Source organism: Lutjanus erythropterus, chromosome 7 (assembly GCF_056507025.1).
Source record: "Lutjanus erythropterus isolate fLutEry1 chromosome 7, fLutEry1.hap2, whole genome shotgun sequence".
In the NCBI taxonomy this organism is placed as follows: Eukaryota; Metazoa; Chordata; class Actinopteri; order Lutjaniformes; family Lutjanidae; genus Lutjanus; species Lutjanus erythropterus.
Window position 1 is genome coordinate 4898005 of NC_139323.1, and position 26853 is coordinate 4924857.

General features: G+C 39.6%; 1 protein-coding gene across 7 annotated transcripts in view; it reads right to left on the bottom strand.

Moving 5' to 3' along the window:
* The window catches only part of ptprfa (protein tyrosine phosphatase receptor type Fa), a 467935-nt gene that overhangs the window by 208488 nt on the left and 232594 nt on the right, over positions 1 to 26853 (bottom strand). For all 7 annotated transcript variants that reach the window (XM_084722446.1, XM_084722451.1, XM_084722450.1 and 4 more), the window contains exon 5: positions 10400 to 10588. In XM_084722446.1, the coding sequence (XP_084578572.1) occupies positions 10400 to 10588 (189 nt within the window). The remainder of the gene's footprint in view (positions 1 to 10399; positions 10589 to 26853) is intronic.

Consider the following 26853-nt stretch of genomic DNA (forward strand, 5'->3'; position numbering starts at 1 on the left):
CAAGCAGTTCTTGATTTCCAATTTCCTGACATTAAAATACGTATAATCAATTAATTAGACTCAATCAAAAATGAAGTAGGGGAGACCAGGGACGGTTGTAACACATTTTGTCTTAGCAGCTGTAACTCACTGAACGTTTGTGTTAAAGCTGACAATATTTGGAAACAAAGTACGCTTACTTATTACAAATAGCAGTGTTTCCAACTTCATCTGGTTTTACTTTTGTACTCGTTTCCAGCCTTTTCCCATAAGTTATGATTATTTTTAATATTAAAATAACATAATACATTTAACCATTTTTAGTGATTCTAGATTTGGATCACTGATGGTTGTGATGGTTACTATACTATATAATACTGCTGTGAACATACTGTGTTTAACCATTACAGTTTACTTCACACAATGGCATGCACTTTGATAAATATATAAATACATTTTACAAAATGTACATTTTGGTGTTATTGCATTTTTAAAAAGAGAAACTAACAGAATAAATGCACCAATCTCTTAATTTGATATTTATGAGAGATAATGGAATTTAGAGGTTAATGGTCAAAATGACACATGGCCATTCTAGTAGTTCTGGTATTCTGGCACTTCTAGTGTTAAAGGAGCAGTTCACTCCTAAATGAAAAATACATATTTTCTTTCTAGTAGAAAACAAATAGTTCCAGTCAATCCAACTGTAAAAAGAAAGTAGTTCCTACATAAAACTGCTCACAACAAAATCTATGGATTATCTTGACTAACTGGGTCATCATTTCTGGAAAGTGACATTGCTATTAAATTTTTCAGTTTTTCTTTCAGTCTTTTTTTTTTTTTTTTTTTTTTTTTTTTGGAGCTTTAAGCCTCCCGAGCCGAGTGCCATCTAATTCCTTTATAATAAAGATAACGCAGACATCTCAATGGCCAATATCTCCAAAACTCTACAACTCACACCAAAACTACCTAGATGCACCACAGGTAAGAGGAAAAATACATATTAATTAATTTTGGGGTGAACTTTCCTTTTAAGAAGAGAATAATGTAATGTGTCGCTACAGAATATGATCTATATACAGCACTTGTATTTATGCTGGCATGGATATGATAAGTTTTATCGTGTGTAGACCTAATTAATAAACCCTGGTGATTATTAGACTGTCTAACATTGTGAAGAGTATTTTGGTAGTTTAGCATTAAACTTTTGTTAGCCTGCTGCTGCCTGTGATTCAGCTGTCGGCACCAGCAGGCAAAGCTGTCCCTTGTTTTTGTCTCTTCCCAAGACCATATAGACCTGCGAGCGGTTATGTGGTGAAGGCAGAGAAAGTGTCGGAGTGAGTGAAAAGGACAGAGAGCTGGACATGGGGACACGGTGAGGTGACGGGAGGAAGGGGGGGAGGAGCACAGAGGCGATGAAGGAGAGGAGGATGAGTAGACGTTTTCAGTACCCAGCATTCTTACCTCTGATCGGTGTACCACCTGGTGAGGTAATTTGAATGCAAATAAGATTAGAGATAACCATTAGTATAGAGAGAAGATAAAAGTGAAACAGAGAAAGACAAGCATGGCAGGAGAGCAAAGAGAGGAAAAATAGCAGAGATTAGAGCGACTGACTGCTATTCTCACCTCAATCTCTTAAAAAAAAACTTCTCCATAAATCATCCACTCTTGAGAATTGGGACAAACCATGTCCTACTACCAAAAACGCTAAAATTATTGATACTAACAGTCTACTTCCATTTTTTGGTGAAAGTTTATTCTTTAAGGATTTATATCCAGACAAAAGTACATACATACTGTACTCAAGCAGAGTAAAAAAAAAAAAGACTGGTAAAAATAGAAGTACTGATTCAACTTCTTTACTGCAACGAAACTGAAAAAGTACAGGCTCTGAAGCATACACAAAGTAGAAAAGTAAAAAGTTCCTGTACAAAGCTAATTGAAACTCTTCTTTCCTTCATGGTCGAATCTCTCTCTTGTATTGTTACATTTTGTTACGTAATTTTCATCATGTATCATCTTTTGATTTTCGTCTTTTCCATCATTTTCATCTTATTACTTCATATTCTTCTGTTGCATTTTGTAAGTTAATTTTATCTTGTTATGTCTTTAATATTGCTTTCGTCTTGTTGTGTCTTTTAGGTAATGTTTCTTACCTTGTTATGTATTGTTCCATCGTTTTTGTCTTCTTGTATGTTCTATTAGTTTTGTTTCGTCTTGTTGTGTAATTTTCATCCTATGTCTTTTTGTGATGGCACAAGAATTAAAAACTTTGAACATTTTAAAAATGTGTTAAAAAGCTTCAAACTCTTAAACTACCAACTGATAACAGGTTTAAAAATGTGCAATTATAATTATCATTGTTTTAATTTTTTTGATTAGCATGAAGAGAACTCTGAGCAACTTTAAAAAAAATAAAACAGAAACTCTATCCAACTCCATCAGATTTCCATGGAGTTGATGTCTACATTTAATAAAAAATTGAATCACTAGGAGAATTTATGAATCTGATTATGTGTTTTAGGCTCAAAATGTTACTGGACTGATTTTTCTGGACCTTGCCAGAGCAAAAGCAGTGATTGTATTGAATATTATTGATCTGTGGAGTTACTGTTGAGTCTTAAAATGCAGGTCACCCAGACATCTTTGCATTTTTTAATCATGTGCTTGTGGTGAAATGAAAAAGTTGAGCATTTTGTGATGTCAACTCCATCAGATTTTCCCTCTGACAAAGTCGATGTCTACATTTAATAAAAAACATAATCGCTAGGAGTATTTATGGATCTGATTGAGTATTTAATCAGATGAGGTTGACCCGCTACAAGGTTTAACAGCCAAGAGTTTGATCTTTTAAAAAATATTTTCCAGCATAATTGAAGATTTAAAATTAAAATGCAGTTTTGTCCCAATTCTCAGGAATGAGTGACATATAAAAGGTAGTACTTAATGTTTAACGTTTAAAACCACTTTCATAAATGACAACTGTGCAGAATGTATTCTTGGTGAAACCATTTTCTTCTGTACACATTTGTGTTTGTTATTTTTTCCATAAGCTCTTTATAAGTACAAAATTGTTTGAATAATGTATACATCCATAGTGCAGCTCCCACTGCCGGCCTGTCATCTGTGCACCTGGTTATATACTCTCACACGGTGCTTATTTGTTTTATACACCTGGCTATTTGCTCCACAGGCCTGGCATCCCGTTGCGATCATAAAGCTCCTTATTCCACCACACCTGCTTTTATTCCTTGACAGCACCAGGCTATCAAGCACTTGACCCCTCATTCACCACCAACAGGCCTGTTTTGGTTCGAACCCAAAGGCGGTTTTTGTCTCCTGCATCCTGCAGTAACGAGGCAGATGAGAACACAAGCTGCCTGCTCTTCCTCTGATGCAATTCAAAGCAACCTGTGCCTGTGTCCTGGAATACACTGTGATGTTGCTGCCTCAATAGTGGAGCACTGTATTATCAAGCTGCAAAATTAGCATACTATGATTTGGGTTATTTAAGTTTTTACAAGAATATTTTCCTACGCAATAACTGAACAATTTGAGGAAAAGATCAACTGTGATCGATGGAGGTGTGGACTCGAATCACCTGACAAAATCAAAAAACTCGCAACTGGACTTGGGCTTGGACGACTTGTGACTTCACTTGGACCTGAGCATTTTGACTTGAAAATACCTGATAACTTCCCCCAAGACCAAAGATTTAAAAGTGTTATTTTTTAAAAAAAAAGTGAATCCATGAATCAATTAATCTTCCTTCATTTCCTGAATCAAAAATAAAATAATAAAAATATTCATTCTCAGCAGGTCAACACTTAATTCCCCAGATCCACTTTGTTTGAACCAGTCTGACAGCATCCAATCAAGTTGCAGGAGAGAACCATGAAGAACTAACGTTACATTATAGTCACAAAAAATTATAGCAAAGATAATTTCATTCATGTACAAAAAGTATGTGGTTGTCAAAGAAAAACAATTTGCAGTGTGTAACAACTTCCTACTCTGTTTGGCTGCATTATGATGTATTTAGGACTCGAAACTCAAAGTGTAGGACTTGGGACTTACCTTGGACTTGCCTTTATTGACTTGAGACTTATGACTTGTAAAACAATGACTTGGTCTTACCTTTAAACAAGTCATGATTTTAAATGAGGTGGCACAAGTAAGACGTACAGATACTGGAGTTAAAACAGACTCTAGAAGTACCGATTCAACTTCTTTACTCAAGTAGAAGTGAAAAAGTTCAGGCTCTGAAAGGTACTCAAAGTATAAAAATAAAAAGTTGCCCTCTGAAGGACATTTCTACTGACTGTTTCTGTAACTAAACCTCACCTTTTCTCCATTTGAACTTCCCTTTCTTGTTTGTTTCATCTTGTTACATCTTTAATGCAGTTTTTTGTGTTTTTATGTCTTTTTCATCTTGTTACTTTTTCATCTTGTCCTGTCTTTTTTTTTTTGTCTTGTTACATCCTTTATGTTGTTTTTGGTCTTTGTTCTAGTGGGCACCTTTGAGTATCGCATCCTAAACAAGTCATAAAGTGCTCTTCATCAAATGTGTTCTACCATTTTACCAACAGAGCTTCAACTTGCCATTCTTTGTGCAAATTCAAACACTGATTGGAGTTGGAAGTTGATACATCTCCGTCTGTAATTTTCGACAAGCATGTTTTCCACACTGCAATTTGATTTTTGATTGTCACCTCACAGTTTTTGAGCACAAACAAAATTCTGTATCTTCGGTATAATTTCTTCACAACTGCATCTCAGTAGCGCAACTTTTGTCAGCTTGAGTCCAAGTCAGATGACTCGAGTCCACACCTCTGATTGTGATCGAATTCTGGATAAATGTTGGATAAATTCTGCTTCTAAAGTTGTGCATTTTGTTCTTAACTGCACAGACAGAGTTTTGATTTCACTTTCTGAGTGGCTTCTTTGCCATAGCAATAGCCACAGTCTCATGGGTATTGTAGTATTCAGAGCTGGTGACCATTACACAAACCTATAGGATTATAATATTATCCAGGAGAGTTTGACCAGCTCTGTTGCTGTAAGGTGATCATCTATCAAAAGTAAGACCCATCACTCTGTTGGTGTTTTTGCACTTAAAAAAAAGTCTACATCAAAGTTGGAGTATTTCTTCAGTTAAACCATGTAGCGTGAAAAGAATGTAAAGAGTTTTGTTTTTGTTTGACCTTCTCGCAGATTAAACTTTAATTAGCTACAGTTGAGTAAATTTGCCAGCAACGCTTGTCATTATAGCGGAGGAAAATTCAGGGTCACCAAAAACCTTTCACCTCCTCTCAGGTCTCTGTGTAATTACTGGAGAAGTTATTTAACTAAACAATTCACAATTTAAAATGATGAATCATTCAGCCCTTGTACTATTCAGTGTAGAAACACAGCAGCAGCACTGCCTTCTTAAACCTTGTTCATCCTTGTTGTAAGTCGTCATTAGTAACCGGCACCATTTGGGCATATCAGATCATATGCAGCAAACAGTAGACGGAGGGATGGTTACTATACAGATGCAGCGATCTGGATAATAAACCAAGCCTCTGTTGAGCCGACAGGAACACAAAGAAGTGTCAGATAGGTGGTGAGAAGGAGGGGGGCCCTGGAAGCTGTGTGGCCCCTGGGGTGTGGTGACGGGGACATCAGCAGCTTTCAGAGGGCCGGGCTGGGCAAGACTGAGACCTGCCATGACATCCGTCCACAGCTGCCTGACAGCTAAAAGAATCCATGACAGGTTTCGGGGGTTTCATTGTGAAAAATAATAGTATTTTATTATATTTTCACAATGTGTGGATTGAAAGGATTTTTTTTCTCTGTAGCAGTGTCCATTAAAAAAGGATGTAGTAATGGACTGGCACTCCTCATATTTCAGTTGAGGACATCATGCCAACTTTGAATGAGTCCTCTTTGTCCATTTTGCCTTTTCCATGCAGAACTGGTGAAAACAAAACAAAATCCTATCATGAGGAAATCTGACTGGCTGTTAAAGGGGACCTCCCTTGATTGTATACATTTTTATAAAAATTATTGCCACTGTTTTACTCTGCCTGTGAAAACAGTATATATTCTGTAACAATGGGAGATTAGTCAGACCTGAGATAATAACCCTAACAGTATCATCAGGATTACTCAAGTCAACATTACATATCAAACTGTTCAGAGCAAATTCAGGTACTGCAAGCTTACCTATACCAGGGACTAAAAGTCAGAACATCTTTTATCTTTTTAGTCTTTGCTGTTTTGACCATTCTCTTTAATCTGTGCCTCGAGAGTCCCCAGTTACAATAGTACAACACTCGCTTGTGAACCAGACAAACCTGTCGAGCTTTTCATTTTGCTCTGGCAAAAACATCTCGTCCGTCTTCCTTTCAAACAGAATTTACCACCTCGGATCATTTCAGGCCAATTAAAACTGTTTATTTAATACAGGGCAGGTCCTGTGTGATGACTGATAGAAAAGAGTCCCAGTCCAGATTTGAAAAGTAACATGGAACATGGCTGCTCTGATTGGGTGTAGGCAGGGCCGTTTCTTGCTACATGCGGACAATGCAGTCGCATAGGGCCCCCTCAAATCCACCAGGGGCCCCTAAATAAACCAGGGGTAATCTGTTAGTCCAAAAATCAAAGGGGAAGCTGGTGTTTGGATGCTGACAGAAAGTAAGCAGGACGATGCTGCAGCTGCAGGAGGAGGACAGGTCGCTCGGTGCTTCACTTCCAGCACTCGTGTGGAGCAGTTTGTCCTGCTGTGATAAGTTATGTCCAGTTTGTGGAGCTAAAGAGCCAAACTGTTGTGTCTCTGTCCAAAATACTCCCACACTTTAGATGATTGCGACAAGTCTTGGTCTCTGCAGCTTGTTCTCTGGGTGAATCCATGCTCTGACCGGGCGCAGCAGTTCATAACGACGCATCAACGCATGATATACAAATCCTCGCAGTTTTCTAATCAATGATGTTGATTATACTAACAAATCACCCTTGCCCTAGACCATTGTATTATAGATGTATTTGTTTTTAAACTGGGTTTGTTGGATATGTTGAAACAGCAACCAGTGGATTGTGCTCCTCTGAAAACAGCAAAGGATCTTTGAACGTATGTTGCATGAAAGAGTCGATTTTGAAAAATTTTCTGACTTTTTCTGTTTTTCTGTAAATTGTAAGGGGTCAACTTGAAACGCTCAATTTCAATTAAAAAAAAAAAAAAAACGCATTCATAGAGTTTTTCACAGTTGCACCAGATTGATGCATTTAAATTTTAGATGCATGCTCCACACCACCTTAGAGGATTTGGGATTTCCCCACCTTAGTTTTCACAAAATAGGGACCCCCAAACAACATTTTGCAGAGGGCCCCCAAAGAGCTGGAAACGGCCCTGGTTATAGGTCTATCCAGTTGTAACTGAGATCCTATCACCACACTGACTAATTCTCACCTCAAAAGTTTTCAGAAACATGTTTTAGTGTACTCTTTAGCTGTAGTATGCTTAAGATTGTGACCAGGCAGCCGTGTGTCCATCACAGGTTTCTTTGCTTTGATTGGTTGTAGGTCACGTTTCATTGCTCTGATAGGTTGTAGGTCCATCTAATTGCTTCCAAAGGCATTTTGGTAAATCTGCACACCTCTATAATGTCCCTTGGAAATTGAAAATGAACTGAGAGTACCCCTTTAACAGCCAGTAACAGCAAAATAACTGTGCTGGAGCGATCTTAGTCAATCTTTTGGACAAACAATAAGTGACAGGTGTTGTGCTCTTGACGTTTCCCTCCAGCTTTGTTTACCACAGACGAGCTTTGTCCTGTCACACTAATCCTCTTCTTTCCCAATCAAATCCCCAGCAGTCATAGCGCGCGGTGCTCTGGGTCACTCTTCAACGGACAAGCTTTGGTTGTAATCACTGGCAGACTAAGTTGAGTTTTGGAACTCCAGAGGAAGCGTTACAGAAGACGGACGACTTTTTTCCTTATCCGAAAGAGAGCAAAGGTCTCAAATTGAAAAATGAAGCTATTAGTGTTTCTTAATGGATCAGTGTCATTTAATAAGACTAACTAATTCATGGGCAAATCTAATCACCCCTCTATATAATGAATTCTATTGAAACAAATAAATTGAATAATTGTGCAGTGCTGACTTTACACACTGCTATATATTTGACTTGCCTTGTGAGGCAGGATAACAGCCATCTGTGCTTGGCTGCTGTGGGACTGCATGTGACGACGGGGCCCTATGAACCAAATTGAAACAAATTGCCATGCTGTTCGGTTAATAATACATGGCATGTTTGTCCTTACCTAAGGCCCCAACTGTGACTTGGGAAAATCCTCAGAGTGGACTTCAAAGCCAGTGATATCCTCGAGCCAGACTCTCAGCTTTTCCTCTCTGTCTGTGCTGAGATGAGAGCAGCCACAGGAGGGGCCCCAGGCCCTCAGTGATGGGAAATGTGCTTCGTACTCTTGCTGCAAGGGCTGGCAAGAAAAAGTTTGGCCCTGGACAGCAGTTCCAACGTTGTGTAGGTGCTTGGAATTTTTTTTGGCAAGAAACAAACATTTCTATTTTCTCACGGAAAGTGAGAGAAAGGGCAGCTGACAGGTTGTACGGAGCTCGGTTATTCAGCCAGAAGCCGTCCGGCTCTGCTGCGAGCTGCTGGCGAGATTGGTGGAGAAAGATGCCCTATCTGCTCCTCTGGATTGTGGCCACCTCCTCACACAGCCGCTCACATGGCTGTCTCTGCTTTAACATTCATCACTGTCTGTGGTGTGTTAAGGACTGCTGGCACGCCAGTATTCCCACACAGGTGCTGCTCAGGTAATTACTGAAATCTATGATGTAGTACTCAGAGTAGGATTATTCTGTGTTTTATTTTCTCAAAATGAAAAACACGACCCACCTTCACATCTTACACTCTCAGAATTCTTCCAATCATTGCGATTTTGATTTATGTTTTATGCATTGATACCCCTCAACTTGTCAAGCGAGTGTCTCATGTTCGCATAAAAACATGATCACTCAGCCAAGGGTTTCAGGATGTTGCAGCCAGGATTTTGGAAATGTTCTCTATGTTGCCTTTAAATCCTAATCAAAAACTTGCAAAACCTTTGTGGTGAAATATTGAAATACTGCATTTAACAAAACCTGATTGCTTGAAATCATAATCTAAGGCAATATAAAATATTTTTCCACATTGATTGTGTTGGGGCTGGGTACAGTTGGACTGATGATGAAACCGTCCCTGAGTTTGGTGAGTTTAGAAGCACTTTTTTGATACTGTGCTTTTGAGGTGGCTGAGAAGTTTGTCTCCAGCTGACCTGTACAAGACTGAAATATGTTAAGTTACTTAGTGGCTGTGCACATGATATAACGCTAATGCTAAAAGACTAAGGCTAAAGCCCAGCCAGCTTTTGTCAGACTGTGGCATACAACATGTGTATCTATACAGTATACAACAGATAACAGGACTGCACTCATTAACATGAGAAAATCATGTGCAGGGATTAAGTAGACCTTCATATGGTCACCCCACCAGACTGAGATTGCTCCTGGAAGAAACCAGGTATAAGAGCCAAGCTAACCCCCCTTAGACAGATGTGTCATCACCACCCACTTTGATTCTATATCAGCCCATGACCTCCTCCTCAAGCCCACCACATAACAAATCCCAAATTAACCCGTCAACAAATGCAGTGATATCAAGGATATGCAGTATATCAAGTTTAGCTGGAGGTAGCATTGACACAGATAGTAAGCTAGTTAGCTGTACATGCTAACACTTACATCTTACATTAGTTAAAAACAAAGCTTAATCCATTCCCCACACCTTTGCTCTTGTGTGCAAGATGACCACCCTCCAAACTCACGAGACACTGAGTATCACTCTACTTTGAGCCTCATGCATTTTCACTTGCAGAGAAATGCAAAGGTCAAAAGGCCTGCAGTGCCTTAGTACTGTTCCTACTTCATGATTGGACAGTTGCTGTTTAGAGGCGGGGTTAGCGAAGGGTCATTTATGATTAGGAACTCTCTGGAGAGACATTACTTGAATTGACCACACATTTGATTTGATACTTGACAGTTTTTGAAACTGGAAACTATGGACACATTTTGGTTGGTATCAAAAAAGTAGTAAGGTTTGGTACCCAGCCCCTGTTACATATAAATGACATGAAATTTCCCAGACAGAGGTGGCAGGCTTTACATATTAATGTTACATTATGCATATACAGTAAGTGTCATGGCCCACCAACACCTGAAAAGTGCAGCTGGCTGCACTCTGTAAAGCCCCTTGAGACAAACTGAGATTTGTGATTCTGGACTATATGAATAAAACTGACTTGACTTGAACATGTGCCAGTGTTTGCTGAATAGAGACCTGATTGTGAACATGTTGAGGTGAGATCTTTACCTGAACGCAGCTGTTTTATGCGCCCGTTAGTGCTGCTGATGTCCACAGGCAGGAAGTCTTTGAACCAGTAGATCTCGGGGTCAGGGTTGCCACTGGCCGCACACAGCATCGTGGCAGTCCGCGTCCTCTCCACCACCTTCAGCTGGGGCCCCATGTCGATGGTGGGGAAACCGTGAGGGATCTGGTCCTCTGTGACAAAGACAGAGACAAACAAACATCGGCTCTCTGACAGCTGGACATGATAAGTGGGTGATGACAGTGAAGTCAAGCGTTGGATGCTCCTCAGACCCCGCTGTGAGATTTCGCTGCTCATCCCACAAGCTCGAGCTTGCGAGGTTCCCCCATGAAATTCAAACATAGTCAAATCCAGCTCTAATGTAAATATCGCCGGGCCTCTGCATGACTAATCCTGCTATGGAATTTCTCGGCATGGATCTGCGCGAGTGAGGCCGATGCAATTTCACCCCGAGTGCGCTGCATTCTGAAAGAGAAAGGCCCCTTACCATGCTCACATAATCTGAAACGTTTAGTGCGGTCAAATGGCAGCGCTGCCAAATTATGGATGAAACATAATAAAATCATGGGCTGAAAAATCCCATTCCACACTAGTCTGTCCACGCTGCTGAGGACAGACAGCACATCACAGCAGCCAGAGCCTCACACACCCCTCCAACCCGCCTCATACATTACACATGATTTATTTGTAATTGCTGCATCCAATACTGCCCAACAAAGGGAAAAGGCAGTAACCTCCCAGAATGCAGAACTGAGAAAACTGACTAAAGTTTTCTTGTTGTCGACCCAAAGTAGCTGCTGGCAGATAATTGGACAGGTGTCAATTTCATAGGTTTATATCACGATATTATTTCTACATAATAATCTTAACCTTATTTGGAAGTTCCTGTATTCTGCCTTTGCAGAGCTTACCAAAAATATTGGGTCATACCAAAGCAAAAGCGAGTAACATCCATTTTCTGATCATTTTAGCTTTAAAAAGTTAATGATGTAAAATGATATAGCACCTTTTACTGTTGTTCTTTACATTATTGTAATTATCATTTATTTTCAACATTTAACTCTGTTTGAAGCTACTAATTTTAATGCAATGCTTCTTCTCACCTGTGATAATAGTTGTTGTAGTTATGAGTCTGAAAGTTATGACTCTGTGGTCTTACTGTAATATTTTTCTAAACTGTTGTTATATAGTTATAGTGGTTTGCTGTGATTTCTCTATGGATTTTTGCAGTTACTATAATTCCGACCCTCTATTTTCTCCAAAATACAACACATTGTCCACATGACAAAGGATGTCTTTAATGTCACAAAAATGATTATAACTCACTTTTGACAAAAAAAATGAAGCTACTGCCTTTCTCCTGTGTAGGGCAGAATAGGTGGGTAAACAGATTAATGCCACATGTATCAATATTAGGGATGATAACAATTAATCAATGATCGATTAATTAGTTATTAGGAATTTGATCGATCATGTAAAATTGAATCAATCTGCTATCAAATAATCATTTGAAATACATAGCTCTTATAGGCTACACTCTTAGAAATAAGTGTTCCAAAAGGGTTCAACTTGAAGGGCTGTGGTTCTACCCAGAACACTTTGCTTCTGAAGAACCTTTTTTGGAAGAAAGGGTTTGTCAGGGGTTCTTTGTAAGAGTAAGGTTTCCATTAGGAACCTTTTTCATCCAAAGACCTTTTTAGAGGAAAGAGTCCTTGAAGGATTGTTGAAATCCCTCAAGAACTATTTCAAGGGTTCTTTGTACCATAATAGGAAATGATTCTTGATAGAACAGCCTGGGTTGATTCTAGATAAAAACCCTCAGAATATAAAAAGCTTCCTCCTCCAGAGATGGTTCTAGGTGGAACCATTCACAGATGTTATACACACAGATATAATCCTTTATGTTGAAGAATTGGTTAAACTCTTTGAAAGGGCTCCAAGTGAACTTTTATAAAAAGTTCCAACAAGAACTGAAAAAATGTTTTTTCTAGAACACTATATGGTTCTCGTTAGAACCATTTCTAAGGGTGTGTGTAGCGCTGTCAGAGAATGTGCAACATGTTGCCATGGAAATAAAACTTTGATTTAGGGGAAAAATACATTTAGTATTGTTTGATAAATGCAACATTTTTAAGATTTTATAAGTATGGTTAGTCGATTAATTGATCGTAAATTTTACCAATGATTGATTAAGGAAAGAGCTTACAGTTTGCAATCCTAATTAATATTAATAAAAACACCCTGATACATGCCATTTGCATCTGTAGAGGAGTCACATTAGATGCATATTACATATTAATAGCCAAGAGTTTGTTCTTTTAAAAAACATTTCCTCATCATAATTGAAAAGTAAACTAAAACTTCTTCCAATTCTTACAAATGAGTGATACATCTAAAGTAATCAGTGGAATACACGTCTTTGTATTAGTAGCAGCATCTTCATAAGTTGTTTCAACCTGAAGTAAACCATACTACTACACTGGAAAAGCAGAAAATTAAATCAACATCTCACGGTGGCTGGATCTCTTAACACAACAGATATCAAACTCGAACGGTTCAAATAAAACATATTCATCAATTCTCAGATCTATTCAGTTGCCAGTGAGTTAATTCCACAACACAAGTAAATGTAAAAGAAGGCAAGTAGTTTGGTAAAGGGAAAGAAAGAAGAAAGAAAAAACAGGAGGGCAAAGAAATAAAATGGGGAAGAAATAAATGTGCGTATGTAAGAATTAATAATACTAAACAAATAATAATGCTGGTGTCTTAGTTTGTGTTTTTAATATTGTCTGTGTTTATGCACTTATAAACATTTATATGATGAGGGAAAAAAAAACTTTGTCTTGGTCACATAATCACCAGATTCAAATTTTATTGTCAGCATCAAATTAAACCCACGATTATGTGTACATGAATGTTACAGTGTGACCATGAACTGCTTAAAGTTAACTGAACATGACTGCCAAAAGGTAAAGTGATATAAAAAGTGGGGACATTCCATCTACTCAATGCTAACTTTTGAATAAGATCAATTTCATCAAACTAATGATCATCAGCCTGATGTGACTGTATATATGTTTAAGTCAAAGATCATGACACTAACATCAATCTGCTGTGTGTTGTTGTCACTGTAAACCAAACAAAATTCAGACCTAATTCTTGTTTCTGCATTGTGATTTTAAAACTGAAGCCCACAGTCGGTGCTGAGGAGATGTGATTGGCTGCAGCGCTGCAGAACAGCAGGCTGCTGGCAGATGTGACGAAATGCCAGCTGAGGATAGGGATTCTATCATCTGCACACAAAGGAGAGTGAGACTCACATTTCTGACTCATTGCTAGAAATGACTGCAATCATAGGAACTAATGGTAATCATTACATGGCTACAAGGACATAATTAGCCTCTGCTATAAACATGGGGAATTCTGAGGAAAATGACTGCATGATATTTTCAATTCACTCTATAATTTGGATTTGCCAGACACTTGTCGATACATGGAGGGCATCTTCTGTATCTGTGCTTTGATGTTAATTTGAAAACTACTTCTTGCTGAGGTTTTTCTTCATGTAGTCAGTTGGGTATACGTCCATTTAAATTTACATTTATAGGAGACATCAATGATAGTGATGTGTGTAAGTAAACACAGTTTGCTGCTGTATTGACAAATTCAAGTTAAGACTCCGCCATGCAAAGAGACAGACATATCAACAACATCCAGAGACGCTGTAGACTTCTCTGGGCCCGAGCTCATCTGAGATGGACTGACGCAAAGTGTGGTCTGACCAGGCCACACTTCAGATTGTTTTTGGAGATCGTGGACATTGTGTCCTCTGGGCTAAAGAGGAAAAGGACCATCCACACTGTTACCAGTGCTGACTTCATTAGACAGCCAACTGTCACTTCTGCAAAGGCTGAAAGATAAATACAGAACTTGCCATCCAGATGACGTCCCTCCTTACTTCAGCAAAACAATTAACCAAGACACACTGTGTATGTGTTCCAACAGTGTGGCTTCATTGTAAAAGATTTCAGGCACTAGACTGACCTGCCTGCAGTCCAGAGCCATCTCCCATTGAAAATGTGTGGTGCATTACAAGGCGAAAAATAAGACAACAGAGACCCCGGCCTGTTGAGCACCTGAAGTTGAAAAACAAACAAGAATGAGAAAGAATTTCACTTTCAAAATTTCAACAATTAGTGTCCTCACTTCCTGTCTGAGTGTTGTTAAAAGAAAAGCTGATGTAACACAGTGGTAAACATTCTACTGTCCAAACTTCCCTGCTTTTTTGAAATGTGCTGCAGGGATCAAAATTCAGAATGAGTGTATATTTACACAAAACAACGAAATCAATCGGTTTGAACATTAAACCGACTTAAAACCTAGAGTCACTGTTATTCCTTACACCAAAGGAAAGACACATTACTTCCTAAATTAGTGCTTAACACTGCCGGTTACTTGGACATTCAGATTGAAAAAGACTGAAAAGTGGCATATGACCTTACATATTACACAGGAGTTTGACAATGGATAGTGAAACTGGAGGGGCTGAAAACTGAAATAAGGGAAAAGCTTAAATGCAAATGCTCAAAACGGAAGCTCAAAATTGGCAGCAAAAAAATCATGGCTAATAGGGAACATGACCAAAATGATCGAAATGGCTCTAAAAGTAAATACAGAAGAATATAATGGAGGGGAAAGAGAAAGCATCGTTAAAATGTGGTGGCTAATTTAATTTGGGTTTTCCTACTTGACGAAAAGGCCCAAAAAGCATTTTGCCCCACAGGCAGCCATTATAAAAGAGACGTGTAAAACTATTGACCGGATACTTCAAACTGCAAACAAGGCCAGTTATGACTAATGACTACCAACTTTTGATCCATACAGTGTTTATAGTTTTAAAAGTTTCCTCAAACTGAAAAAAAGCCATTTGATATTCTTTTAATGTGTCTTTATGTTTTAGCTACATGTAAATGAGGAGGCGTGACTTTGACTTAAATGGGTGGGACTGAAAGTTTTTGAGTGCAGAGGTACCGTGCAGATATCAGGGGGATACTGACTGCCAAAGAGCTTCATAACCACCAACTCAAAGTGAAGCCAGCAGCTCTTACGGTTAAATTCCACCAGGTGTGGCTGCCCCACGTCAGCCGGAGCTGATCGCAATCATTCTACACCATGCTTTTGATTCCACCAGCGGCGCCTCAGCGTGTCCCAGAAGCACCTCTTCGCTCTGGGACACATCAAATACATGCCGAGTCGATTTTTGACGGATGCTGCATCAATTAGCACAGAGCAGATCGAACGGACAGGAAGTCAGACACGGCAGGGAGAATCTGGTTAATTTTCAAAGTAAAAGACCCCGTGCAGAGTCATGATCATAAAGACAGACAGAAAAGAAACTGTTTAACCACATAGCCTGTTTATCCATGGTAGAAGCACAAAGAGCAAGGAAAGAGGACCTGATCAACAACATCTGAGCAAGTAAACATAAGGCTGGCAAAACGCTCCGCTGCTGAAACGCTTAGCTGGTGGGGCTTTCAGCCGTGTGGAGGACGGATCAGAAGCGTGGTGCAGACGTGCTGTGCTTGGTGGAATCAATCAGTTAGGCAACAACAAACCCAGCAGCAGCTGTCTTATTGAGACAGAGCCAGGAGAGGGTTAAATTGTCGAACATGATGTTGAACTTCCAAACACTGCAAACTCAAAAGTCTGGTATTTCATCATGACAGTTATTTTATTACCAAAATTCCTCTTCCTTTTCCCTTGCAGTGGAGTAAGATAATCTTCTCCTTAAAAGGACAACAGCACAGATTTTTCACAAATTTCAGCATGCACTGTGATGAGCTCCCTGTGCCACACTGGGACAGCCTCTAATAAAGAGCTGGAATATGCTGTGAGGAGGGGAGGAAAGATCCTGTGGTGACAGATAAAAAATGAAGCTCCAGGGAACAAAGGAGAGGTGACAGCCAGGCTGGCTGAAAGCTGCTGGAAGACTCCCAACTCTGAAAAACAGACTCTTCACTCCACATAGCAAGGAGATGAGAGCAGTCGTTTGTCATTGTTTCTGCTGGCATCAGGGGGGCACAGGAGCCAGAACCAAGAAGGGGCACCTGTGAGTTAGGCTGACCAGAGGGGCACTCAAATGCATACCTGCCAACATTTAGGTTTCAAAATACAAGAGTATTTTTCAGGGGGAATCTACTGTCCACAGCTGCTTTATACTGTATGAAATGCTTCTCCTTCAGGTGATGAAATCCTAGCAGCATCTGAAAGCAGGACAATATCCTGACAAATCCACAGCCTTTTAAGTGACACACCGGAGCGCTGTTACGCAATGGCTGCTCACTGTGATTATGTTCATTAAATCACCTGAAAATGACCCCAGACTGCTACAGTATAACCACACAGACCTCTGCACACATCAGATTGATCGGTTATCCAAACTATGCTTTATCTCACAAAGGAGATGTCCAGTTACCAGGACTCATCTCTTTCCCAGTTTCCTTTTTAACCCTGAAACACATCACAGCACAAATGCTGTTGTTTAACATTGATTATTAAACTAAATGACCTTATACAAGGTGACAGACATTAGAATTATTGCTAAAAATGTTTACTTTATATTGATTGTAATTACCTAAAATCATACTCATGTTTTGGTGTGCATGTTTACAATAAATCATCTTTTGTGCTTATTTATCCATTTTTTTCATGTTGAAAACAGTTCTTGTCATCCTTAGCTCCTCTGTTAACTCTGACATATCTAACCCAAGATGCTTTCTTTTGAGTCTGTCAACCAATCATAACTAACTGCTGGGGAGGGAGAGGGGAGGGGGAGGTGGTGTGGTTCATGTGTCAGTTCATTAGGCTTATATAGTGTTGGGGGACAGTGGCTCTGGTGCGTCACTGATCTATATTTCAGGTCTGCCCAGAAACCCCTGAACACAGAAATCATGAGTAACATTCTCCTGGTCTAATTCCACAATTCAGCACTACACAGTTCTCATTCTTTTCATGTTTTCAACAACTATTTTCGAACATGCATAATGTATTTAGAAGAAAAACTTTCTTTTTCCTTTACGCAGACTTCACCAAAACCAGAATTTTCCCTCTAACCTCAACCAAAAAGGTTTTATTGCCGAAGCCTAACCACAGACAGGAGTCAGGATGTGAATCTCTCTGGTGTCCAAATCTTGTACTGCGTACACATAGCAACTACTTAACACATCACCAGTGCCCCACTCCCTGCCACTGAGACCCCCAGCCACAGACTGTTTGCCCCTGGGAGGCACTCGAGGACTCTTTGTTCTAGGACTAGCAGGCTCAGGAACAGCTTCTTTCTCTCAGCTGTCACCTTGCTGAACTGTGTACCACAGTGACAGCCTCCACACAAACAGTCCTAATATCTGCTGCTGGCAGTCTGATTCTGATCTGGTCAGTTTTTCTTCAAATGTGAGAATATTTTGATGAAAGCAGACCTCACTAGCTAAGAGAGACAACCTTTCAGGGGACATCTGTGGAGAGCTCCTTGCACCTTACATTGACCCACAACTCAGACTTACGGGAGTTCTCGTTCTGTGTTCCTGAGTCATTGTCCTGGATTGTCCATTGACCCGCGGTGCAGGTCCAGCAGTGCTGGAGCCTGCAGCTAGCAGCAGCCTCCAGCCTCAGGTGCTTTGTCAAGTGAAAAGGTGATAAAAGCAATTAAGCAACAGTGTGGCTTGGCAGTAAAAAGAAACAGGTCAATGTCAGTAACCACTACTGCAGCAGAAAGACAGAAAAGACAGTTAATCAAGATTTTGTGTTTGCGTGTTAGTCGGTGCTTCGGTGTCTAGCTAGTGCACAAGTGCCTTAAAGCTGCATTCTTTCTAATGACCAGAGGGTGGCAACTTCGCTGGTTGCAAAAAGAAGCCTGATTGTATGTACTCTTATGGCAAAATTTTGAGTAAAATAGACCATAAAGCAGGGTACGCTTTAGGGTGAAGCTACCATGTGATTGACAAGTCATTCTCACTCAGTCTGTCCAGTGCAACACACAAGGCTCACAAAATTCAGTTAAAACTGTCAAACTAGACAGTGATCAAATATGAAGCAAAATCCAGTCACTAGATTGCCTGTTTCTGCCTCAAATATTTTCAGGAATATATTTTAATGTTCTGTATAACTGTACTACATCACAGGTTTCTTTGCTTTGATTGGTTGTGGGTCACGTTTCATGGCTCTGATCAGTTGTAGGTCTATCCAATTGCATCCAGAGGCATTTTAATGTTCTGTTTTACTGTAATATGAGAAACTTTGTGGCTGGGCAGGTCACAGTACTTTTCCTGCTGAACAGATCAGTCAGAGAATTTGGACATTTTTGCACGTTTTTGTTGTGCAGCTTCAATCAAATACAGGTTATTTCTTTGATGGAAAATCCTTTTTTTTTTTTTGCAAACATGAGAAGCAAGAACCTGTGAGATCCAGGTCAAGAGTTGCTCATTTACTGTCTGCTGTCTGAGCTGCAGAGAACGACAGCTGCGGTTTTCCCAGAGAGCTGATCCAGCCTGGGAATCACAAGTGGCTTTGCGTGTTTGAACAGACTAAGAGGACTGAAAGAAACATCTTTCAGTCATCCTGAAACCCTATAACCTCTATCTTGTCTCAGATGACGTGGTCCCAACTAATAACTACAGAGACCTGAATCTTCAACACGCTCCGTGACAATAGAGCAAAGCTGGTTACGCATGTAGGATTTTGTACCCCTCCCAAGACACCTGATATTCATGCATGAGCTCTGAGAGGGCAGTAAATGAAAGGCCTTCACAGTAAATGTAGCTGTTCCAAGGCTACACACTCGAGAGGAGAGGAATTACCATGCTTTTTAAAGTAGACTCTACAACCTAATCCACTCTGACTCAGAGAAAACTGAGATTGGTTATTTATGTTAAACGGGCAATCTTAGCCTCAATGCTAAAACACAACGAGAGCTGTTCTGCTGTCAGTCAAAGTGTTGACATGCAGAATAATGCTATACTGACTGTCCACTCCTGTCAGTCATTCTGACCCGCCTCCTCTTTTTTATCAGGTTTCTGGGAGGAGAGATGGTAACACAACCCTCCTCTCATCTCTACAGGGAACATGCACCCATGTCACCACTGCAAGCTGCAGTTTAGAATACTAGGATTTAGTGATTACACTGTAAATATAAGTTTATCTTTGTTTTAACTAAAAAAAAGTGTCCTGCTTTAAAGTTTCAGGTTGACTGAATTTGAAAAGACAAGTTAAGTTAATTCTGTTATGATTCTAGTCAAATAAACTTCAGTTGTGCTTGAGAAAACATGCTCAATAAGCTCATGATATAAAGCTGAACTGACATCTGTTCAGTCGCACTGACAAATATTACAAAAACAAATTTGATTTCCTTTTACATTTTCTCAGTTTGAAGAGTCAGTTCTTCATTTCACACAAAGAACTTTGAGCTGCAGCTGCTCCACTTTGGAGACACTTTGTTTAAGCATTGACACAAAGACAATATGTGAAACTGCTCTCGGTTAATTTATCACATTTTAAGTGTAAGGGGGTGGGAACTGAATGGGAACTTTCATCACGGTTTGCAGTGTTTTAATTATTGTGAAAACAAGCAACCATGACTTATCTTGAAATGTGTCAGAGACACACAGCAAGATTTTATGTGTTTTATTTGAACTATAAAAAGACAGGTCTTAACAAAGATTTAACTCTCAGACAATGCATGCTGGGAAGTCTGCTAATATGCTGATCATGTTTCTTTATAAACTTAAGGGAAAAATCTGTGATATATTTACTGTAATACATCATAAAATGACCATAATGTGTCATCAGTGTTGGGCAGTAACATGTTACTGTTATATTACTATCTTTCCAGTAATAAGCAGTGTAAAGGATTACAAAAATTATATTACAGTTTCAAGTTGAGTTACCTACGTAGGCTATCCTGTGACTTGTATGCACAGCACTGGCAGGTGCTGGTCAAAAAGCTAAATGAAGGATGGAGGATGACAGACGGGGACAGGTATTATCATTATTTTGAGTTAGTTTGTCTCCTCCAGAGAGAATCTGAGGTGATGGAATCTAGTTTGAAGGTCACTCTCAGAAAGGTCGACTTTGTTTCCACCACAGCCGACATCTGGAGAGCTACAACAAAAGATTTCTGGGTGTTAACAGCTCAACTTTGGAGCGCAACAAGGCTGCCAAGATGATACAAAAGTAATACAGTGATATAATGTAACTAATTACTTTGGATACCAAGTAATAAGCTAAATAATATTACTTTTTAATTGAGTAATAAGTAACTTATTGCACTTTCTTAGAAACTTGTGCATCACATGGTCATCAGAGATCAAGGAAACATATTAAATTGAAATACTCACTTTATTTGACCTGACCTGAATGCTACAGATGCAATGTCCCTTTGAAATTATGTTTTGTATGTTTGTTTCACATTAATCAGAGTTCAAATTAATGCTGAATTTTTGCAGAATGATTAAGCATCCCTTTATAGGTCTAAGGAAATTATTAATTATCTTGCAAAAGTTAAATTGAGCGGAATGTTAATGGAGTTTGGCAGGCAGTGAGACAGGCAGCCACTTAAGTCATCGTCCAGAGTGTGTTATTTCAGAGCAGTGAGCTTTTGTTTTCAGGATAACAGGCTGAACTTTACATTGAGAACTGACTGTTAGGAACAGTTAATCAGCTTGCTGTGGAAGATGTTTGTTATTGTCAGTTTTACGTGGTTGCATGTACCCTGTGCTCCTGCAGAGCTCCTGCTGAGCTCCTGCTGAGCTCCTGCTGAGCTTCTGCAGCCACCCAATATATACAGTATATGGCTCTGAATTGCTATTTGGACGGCTGTACTCATTTTTGCATGCACAATGATCACCTTTAATATCGAGTTGATTGAAAACTGTACTCATTTAACTTATTTCAAGTCAAAAGATCAGAAAGTCAGAAAGTTATAAGACCTCACATTCATATGTTCAAAAAATAAATCTAGATATTTTAGGTTTAACTTAAATAAAACTTCTCTACTTAGTCAAGTTACTGAGAAAAGATGAGTTGATTCCATCAAATTCCTGTATGTTTTTTTTACAGTGTTGAAAATATGATCATAAAAAAAAAACAATATTATGTAACTTGATATAAACATTCCACGCTGGTTTGGAACTCACTTTGAACTCTCAAACCATGCAAGATTCTTCCTAATACGACAGTCCATCATTTTGCACAAGCTTAACAGCCTCACAAACAGCACCTCAGACAACCTCTAATATTCAGCTCAGCTCAGACTCTTCGTTGAGCGCTCGAGTAATTCACTTTCACTTCATTCAGTTGAGGAAGTGGATTTTCTTCACTCTCAAAAAGGGAAGTACTTTGCCCTAAAAGGCTTCTTATATCAAATCCATGGAGAGTCTATTGAGAAGGTAGACTGCTCCATTATTAGGTGAGCTGCATTTTCAATTTATACTTTGAATTGAGTCAACTGTGAAGTGAATGGATCCAGAGGTGAGTCTCGGAGCTGCGTCCCTCTTGAGTAAGGTAAGGCTTTGCTGACGGCTGAGGAAGAACAGCTTCAGTGTTAGTACTGTATTGATACTAATGCAGTGGTGCTGGATGCCAGAATCACATCAGGGTTAAATATTAATATCTCCAACAAAGGCATGTCAACAATCAAACCAATTCCCTTTCTTCAAAAAATGATTTTAGATCTCTCCAGAACAGAAACACATTGCTTCTGGCCCTCGATATTAAAGGGCAACTTCAGTATTTTACAACCTAGACCCTATTTTCCCATGTTTTTGTTTGTTTTTGTCTATATGCCTAATTTTGAGACATTGAGGGCTCAAAAATAGAGGTGACACCAATTTAGAATAATTCGTCCCTCTAGTGTAAACCTCTGACATAAAGTAATATTCATCAGTTTTCTTTCATTCTGTTATTTTTTGCCATGCCCCTAAAAGAAAACTGACATGGCAGATTTTACAAAATGCATGCCCCTTTCCTTTAAAACTTTCCTTAAGAAACGGGAATTGTTATCCTGATGGAAACAGCAGATTTTTAGAGTCATATCGAGCTTATACATGCTGTACTATGTCAGAAACAGGTTGTGATAATGAAAAAGGGAAGAAAAAAGGTGTGAAAATTGGTCAGAAATCAGGAGGAATACAGGAGAATATTGATCCCAGGAGGAAATGGGGAAAGGGTAAGGAAAAAAGGGAGAGTTGGTAAGTATACAAATGGGGACAATTTCTGAAACTGTTGTTACCTATGAACTTTAATTATTTAAATGTCATACATACTTACTGTACATACGTATAGGCTATGCAGACAGGATTAAGGATGGTTGCTAAAAGCTTCATGTTGGGCAATTTGAAAAAGTCTGTGCTTGTGATGTCGACAAATCCAAAATATGTCCAAGTATTGGTATCAGCATCAGCAATGTTGGCATATCAGAAATTGACAAAAATATCGTTACTGTGAAATAAAATTACACATATAATATTACTGATAGTTCATTTAGGCCACATCACCCACCCCTAGGATAAAGGTATGTAACTGTTATAAAACCTTATGCTAGTTAGCCTAATTGCCATCAAGCTAACATCAGCTAACTGATTTGCTTGTAGTTGGTTAGCCAGCTGAACAGCTTAGCATTTAGCCTTCTCGATGCAAGGATAGTTTTTTTTATTGTTATGTTACTGTGCTGGTAGTATAACAGTAACATCATAGGCTACTAGTGCTATTTTTGTTTTTCATTAAATATGGTGTTATCAATGATATCCTAATAGGCTCATGACAATAGAGCTAGAAATGTTTTCTTATATTTTATATGCACTATGCAATTTATTAACATTCATATAAACTTACTATGGGGAACTTTAATTCCCTTGTTATTTTGCCTGATAATAAGCTAATTATGTTAATTACACAAACTGCCCAACAGGCAACTCTTAGCAACCAAGTTAAATTTCATCTGCTGGGTCTACAGATGATTTTTCAATCATAAAAGTAGACAGGAAACACCATGAAATTTCTAGTAGACTATAAGTAGGAGTAAGCTGTACTTGGGAGTGTCTCGATCACTACAGTGGGTGGGGTGAGAATTAGAAAGTGAGTTTTCAGCAGCTGGCAGAGTAATCACAGAGCCACAGTCGTATTGATCTCAAGCCCAATCAGCCCCTCACAGGTGGATGATGGTCATTCTGTGCTGCAGGAGGGAAAAGAACTTGAGTTAATGTTTAATATGCTGTTATGGGCAGTAAAGACTGCAGCATGGGTCTGTCTCAGCTCAGAGTCGAGGTGTAAAGAAGCCTGTATAACAACAGACTGAACACACTGAGCTCATTGTTCTGCTGTGATGTGACAGTCTGTGTAATGCAGACTTAGGATACAAGTGATTGGTTACTTTCAGACTGTGTCAGGCTGAAGTCGAGCTGATGGTTCTGTGAGTCTACTATCAACCTTTGACTTAATAAAAGATTGGAGTTTACTTTTTGACTGCAACACAGACTCTCTGAATGAACAACCCTTCTCCTCTAGGTGTCAGATTTTTGGGTGTCACATTGTGTCTGGTGTCTGTACACGCAGCTCCCTGACTGCCTGCAGGCCTGTAAATCCAGTCTACCTGTGTAAAGACCTACTTTCTGTATACACCTCCAACCCCACCCGATCCTTTGCTCAACCCCACTCCTGTCACCATCAGCCTGATCAGGTTTCCCTGCGCGCTCACAGAACTGGCTGCTGCATTACAACCAAAAAAAGGTCCATAGAGCTAACGCTCTCTGCAGAGTTGGTGCTAGTGCTAGTAGTTTCTTTTAAAAAGTTGTGGATAAAGTCGCTGTGGCACCTTAGATCAATGCTGCTGCACGTTTCCAACAGTGAGCAGGTTTCCTGCTGATGTTGGCGCGATGGAAGTTCAGGATGGTCCTAGGAAGGAAAATTCCCCTGACGAAGGTTTGCAGTTCTGCTGCAGACAGACGGGCACTTTGCAGCCTGACACGGCAGATGAGGATCACTTTCACTCAGGATTTTCCCAGACTGACTGTGGCTGCGAGGGAATACTTCACACATGAAATAATTCTAGTCATGATGCAGGTTTTTGGCAGAAAGATGATACAGTTTTATTATGTGCTGTACTGCACACTGTATCTATGCTGTGATAAATTACATGTAATAGGCTGATATAAATTTAAATGCAACAATGTCAAAACACAAAGAGAATGGGATGCATCCATATACACTGCTGAGGAGCCAGCCCTCCCTTTGAGCCAACTAACCTGCTGCTTAGGGCCTTGAAGCCACCAGGGGCCCCCCAAACTCATGCAGCCTTTGCTATATTAACTGACCATCTGACCTGGCAACAGAGGTGGCAAAAGTCCACATTTCTTCAGTAAGCTACTATAATATGGTTATTTTCTTATGAGGGATTTCCTTTATATCTGACTGCCATCTAAACGCATCACAGCTCCGTGGACCAGCACTAGTGGTATTGCTAGCCTTTTGCTGAAGCCCACACCTGCCATTTGAGTCCATTTGGACTGACCATAAACGACCCAAGGGCCCTGCTATGTGTCAGCGCAAGCTCCCAGTGTTGTCATCAATGGCGTTCGCACCTTGGACGGATTGAGAGTAAACCAAGCAATGTGCTGATATTTATACCTCCTACTGATTACAAGTGATGGGTGAGTGTTAGGATATTATTGAGTACCAATACCCAGCCCTACTGGTAAATGTAGGCATCTGCATACATTCTATATCTACGGGATCAATGTGTGTTTGATCCAAAACTGGCAACCAGTGATGTGCAAACATGGTGGTTCAAAGTAATTTCAAAGTGAGTGAGTTGAGTGTTTCAGTGAGTGTATTTAATTAGCAGTAAAAGAGCTGCAGCCCATCATTTATAAATAAACAAAATGGCTGAGGATTATAACTGCATACAAGAGCTGCTCCTGAATGTTTCACTGTCTGTCCACTGCAAGGCTGGGCCCTCAAACCTTTCCTGCTTAGGGCGCTGAGATAAATAGTATTTTTCATTCTGGGCCCCATTCATTTTTTTCTGTCTGAGTGACTGATGGGGAAACAAATTTTTGAAATTGGTCCAGTATTGAGGGGGGAGCACTGCAGCCGTCAGCCGGTGAAATGAGCTGCAATCCTTGTGAGCAACTGCACACTGTCAAAAGAGGCCCGTGAAAAGTGCTTGTTTTCACCACTGACAGGCTCAGATTGTTATTCTAAGTGTCTGACAACATTATGGAAAGGATCCCTGCAGAGACAGACCTTTTTTTTTTTTCTAAGAGTAAGATATGTTTTGTTTGACCAGAAACTGTCGTTTTGTCGCTCTCACTGCAGCCACCAGACTCCATTTACAAAAAGAGTCATTTTATCATCATCGTCTTCATTCACACCTGATGGAAACAAAATAGAACCACCTAAACCAGGGGTCCCCAAATGGCGGACCGCGGTCCGAGTCCGGACCCACACGCCATCCGATGCGGACCTGGACCTATAACCAATAAATTATTAATAGATTTTATTTTTTTACGGGACGCTCTTATTTTAACTGGCGCAACTATTCTAGTCTTTCCAACGCTGGTTTATCTGATCAGGAAACACACAGACCAACTGCAGAGAAGCTGCGTGTGGAGGAGACTGTTGTTAATGACGGAGTTTATTACAACAGAAACTAACGTGATGGTTAATGACATCGACACCAACCAGATGCACTTATAAAATTAAACAACTGTATAAAAAAGCCTATACATAAAAAAGGAGAGTCTGTGTTTCTCTGTGAGAAACTTTGAGATCTTCTCACAGCAGAGTGAACAGGTGAGGGAGGAGAGGAGGGCAGACTGATCACTAATCAATCACTGATACTGTCGTCCTCTCGGACTAATTAAAAAAATAAAAATACCAAAACTCGTGACAAACCATACCTGGGTGTCCACACAAATAAAGTCTTTGTGTGAAACACTGCAGAGTGAAACATCGTGCTGGTTACAGACAGTCTGCTGTCTGTAGTTTGACACAGAGACAGAGAGGGTCGTGTCTAGAAGGTAACCCTACACCCGCGAAAAATCGCGCAAGTTTGATTATTTTAGTAGAAACAACGAACACAAATCTCGCGAGAGTTGTGCAAATAAAGCGTTACCTTCAAGACACGACCGAAAAAGGTGCGCAGCTCCAAAAATAGAAAATCATGTCGTGGTGTCGATGTTTTTAATGTGGCGGGCCGCCATAAATAAAACTATTCACTGATCCACAGAGAGTCACTGAAACACTGATCACTGACCTGCTGTGATGAAAAAATACTCACATTCTTTACTTAGGTTTTTTTTACATTGTGGTATTAGTGTTTTTACTTAATTACAATTTAATATTTTGCATGTTATTGTTTCCATTTTTGAAAAATCAACATTTTTATTGC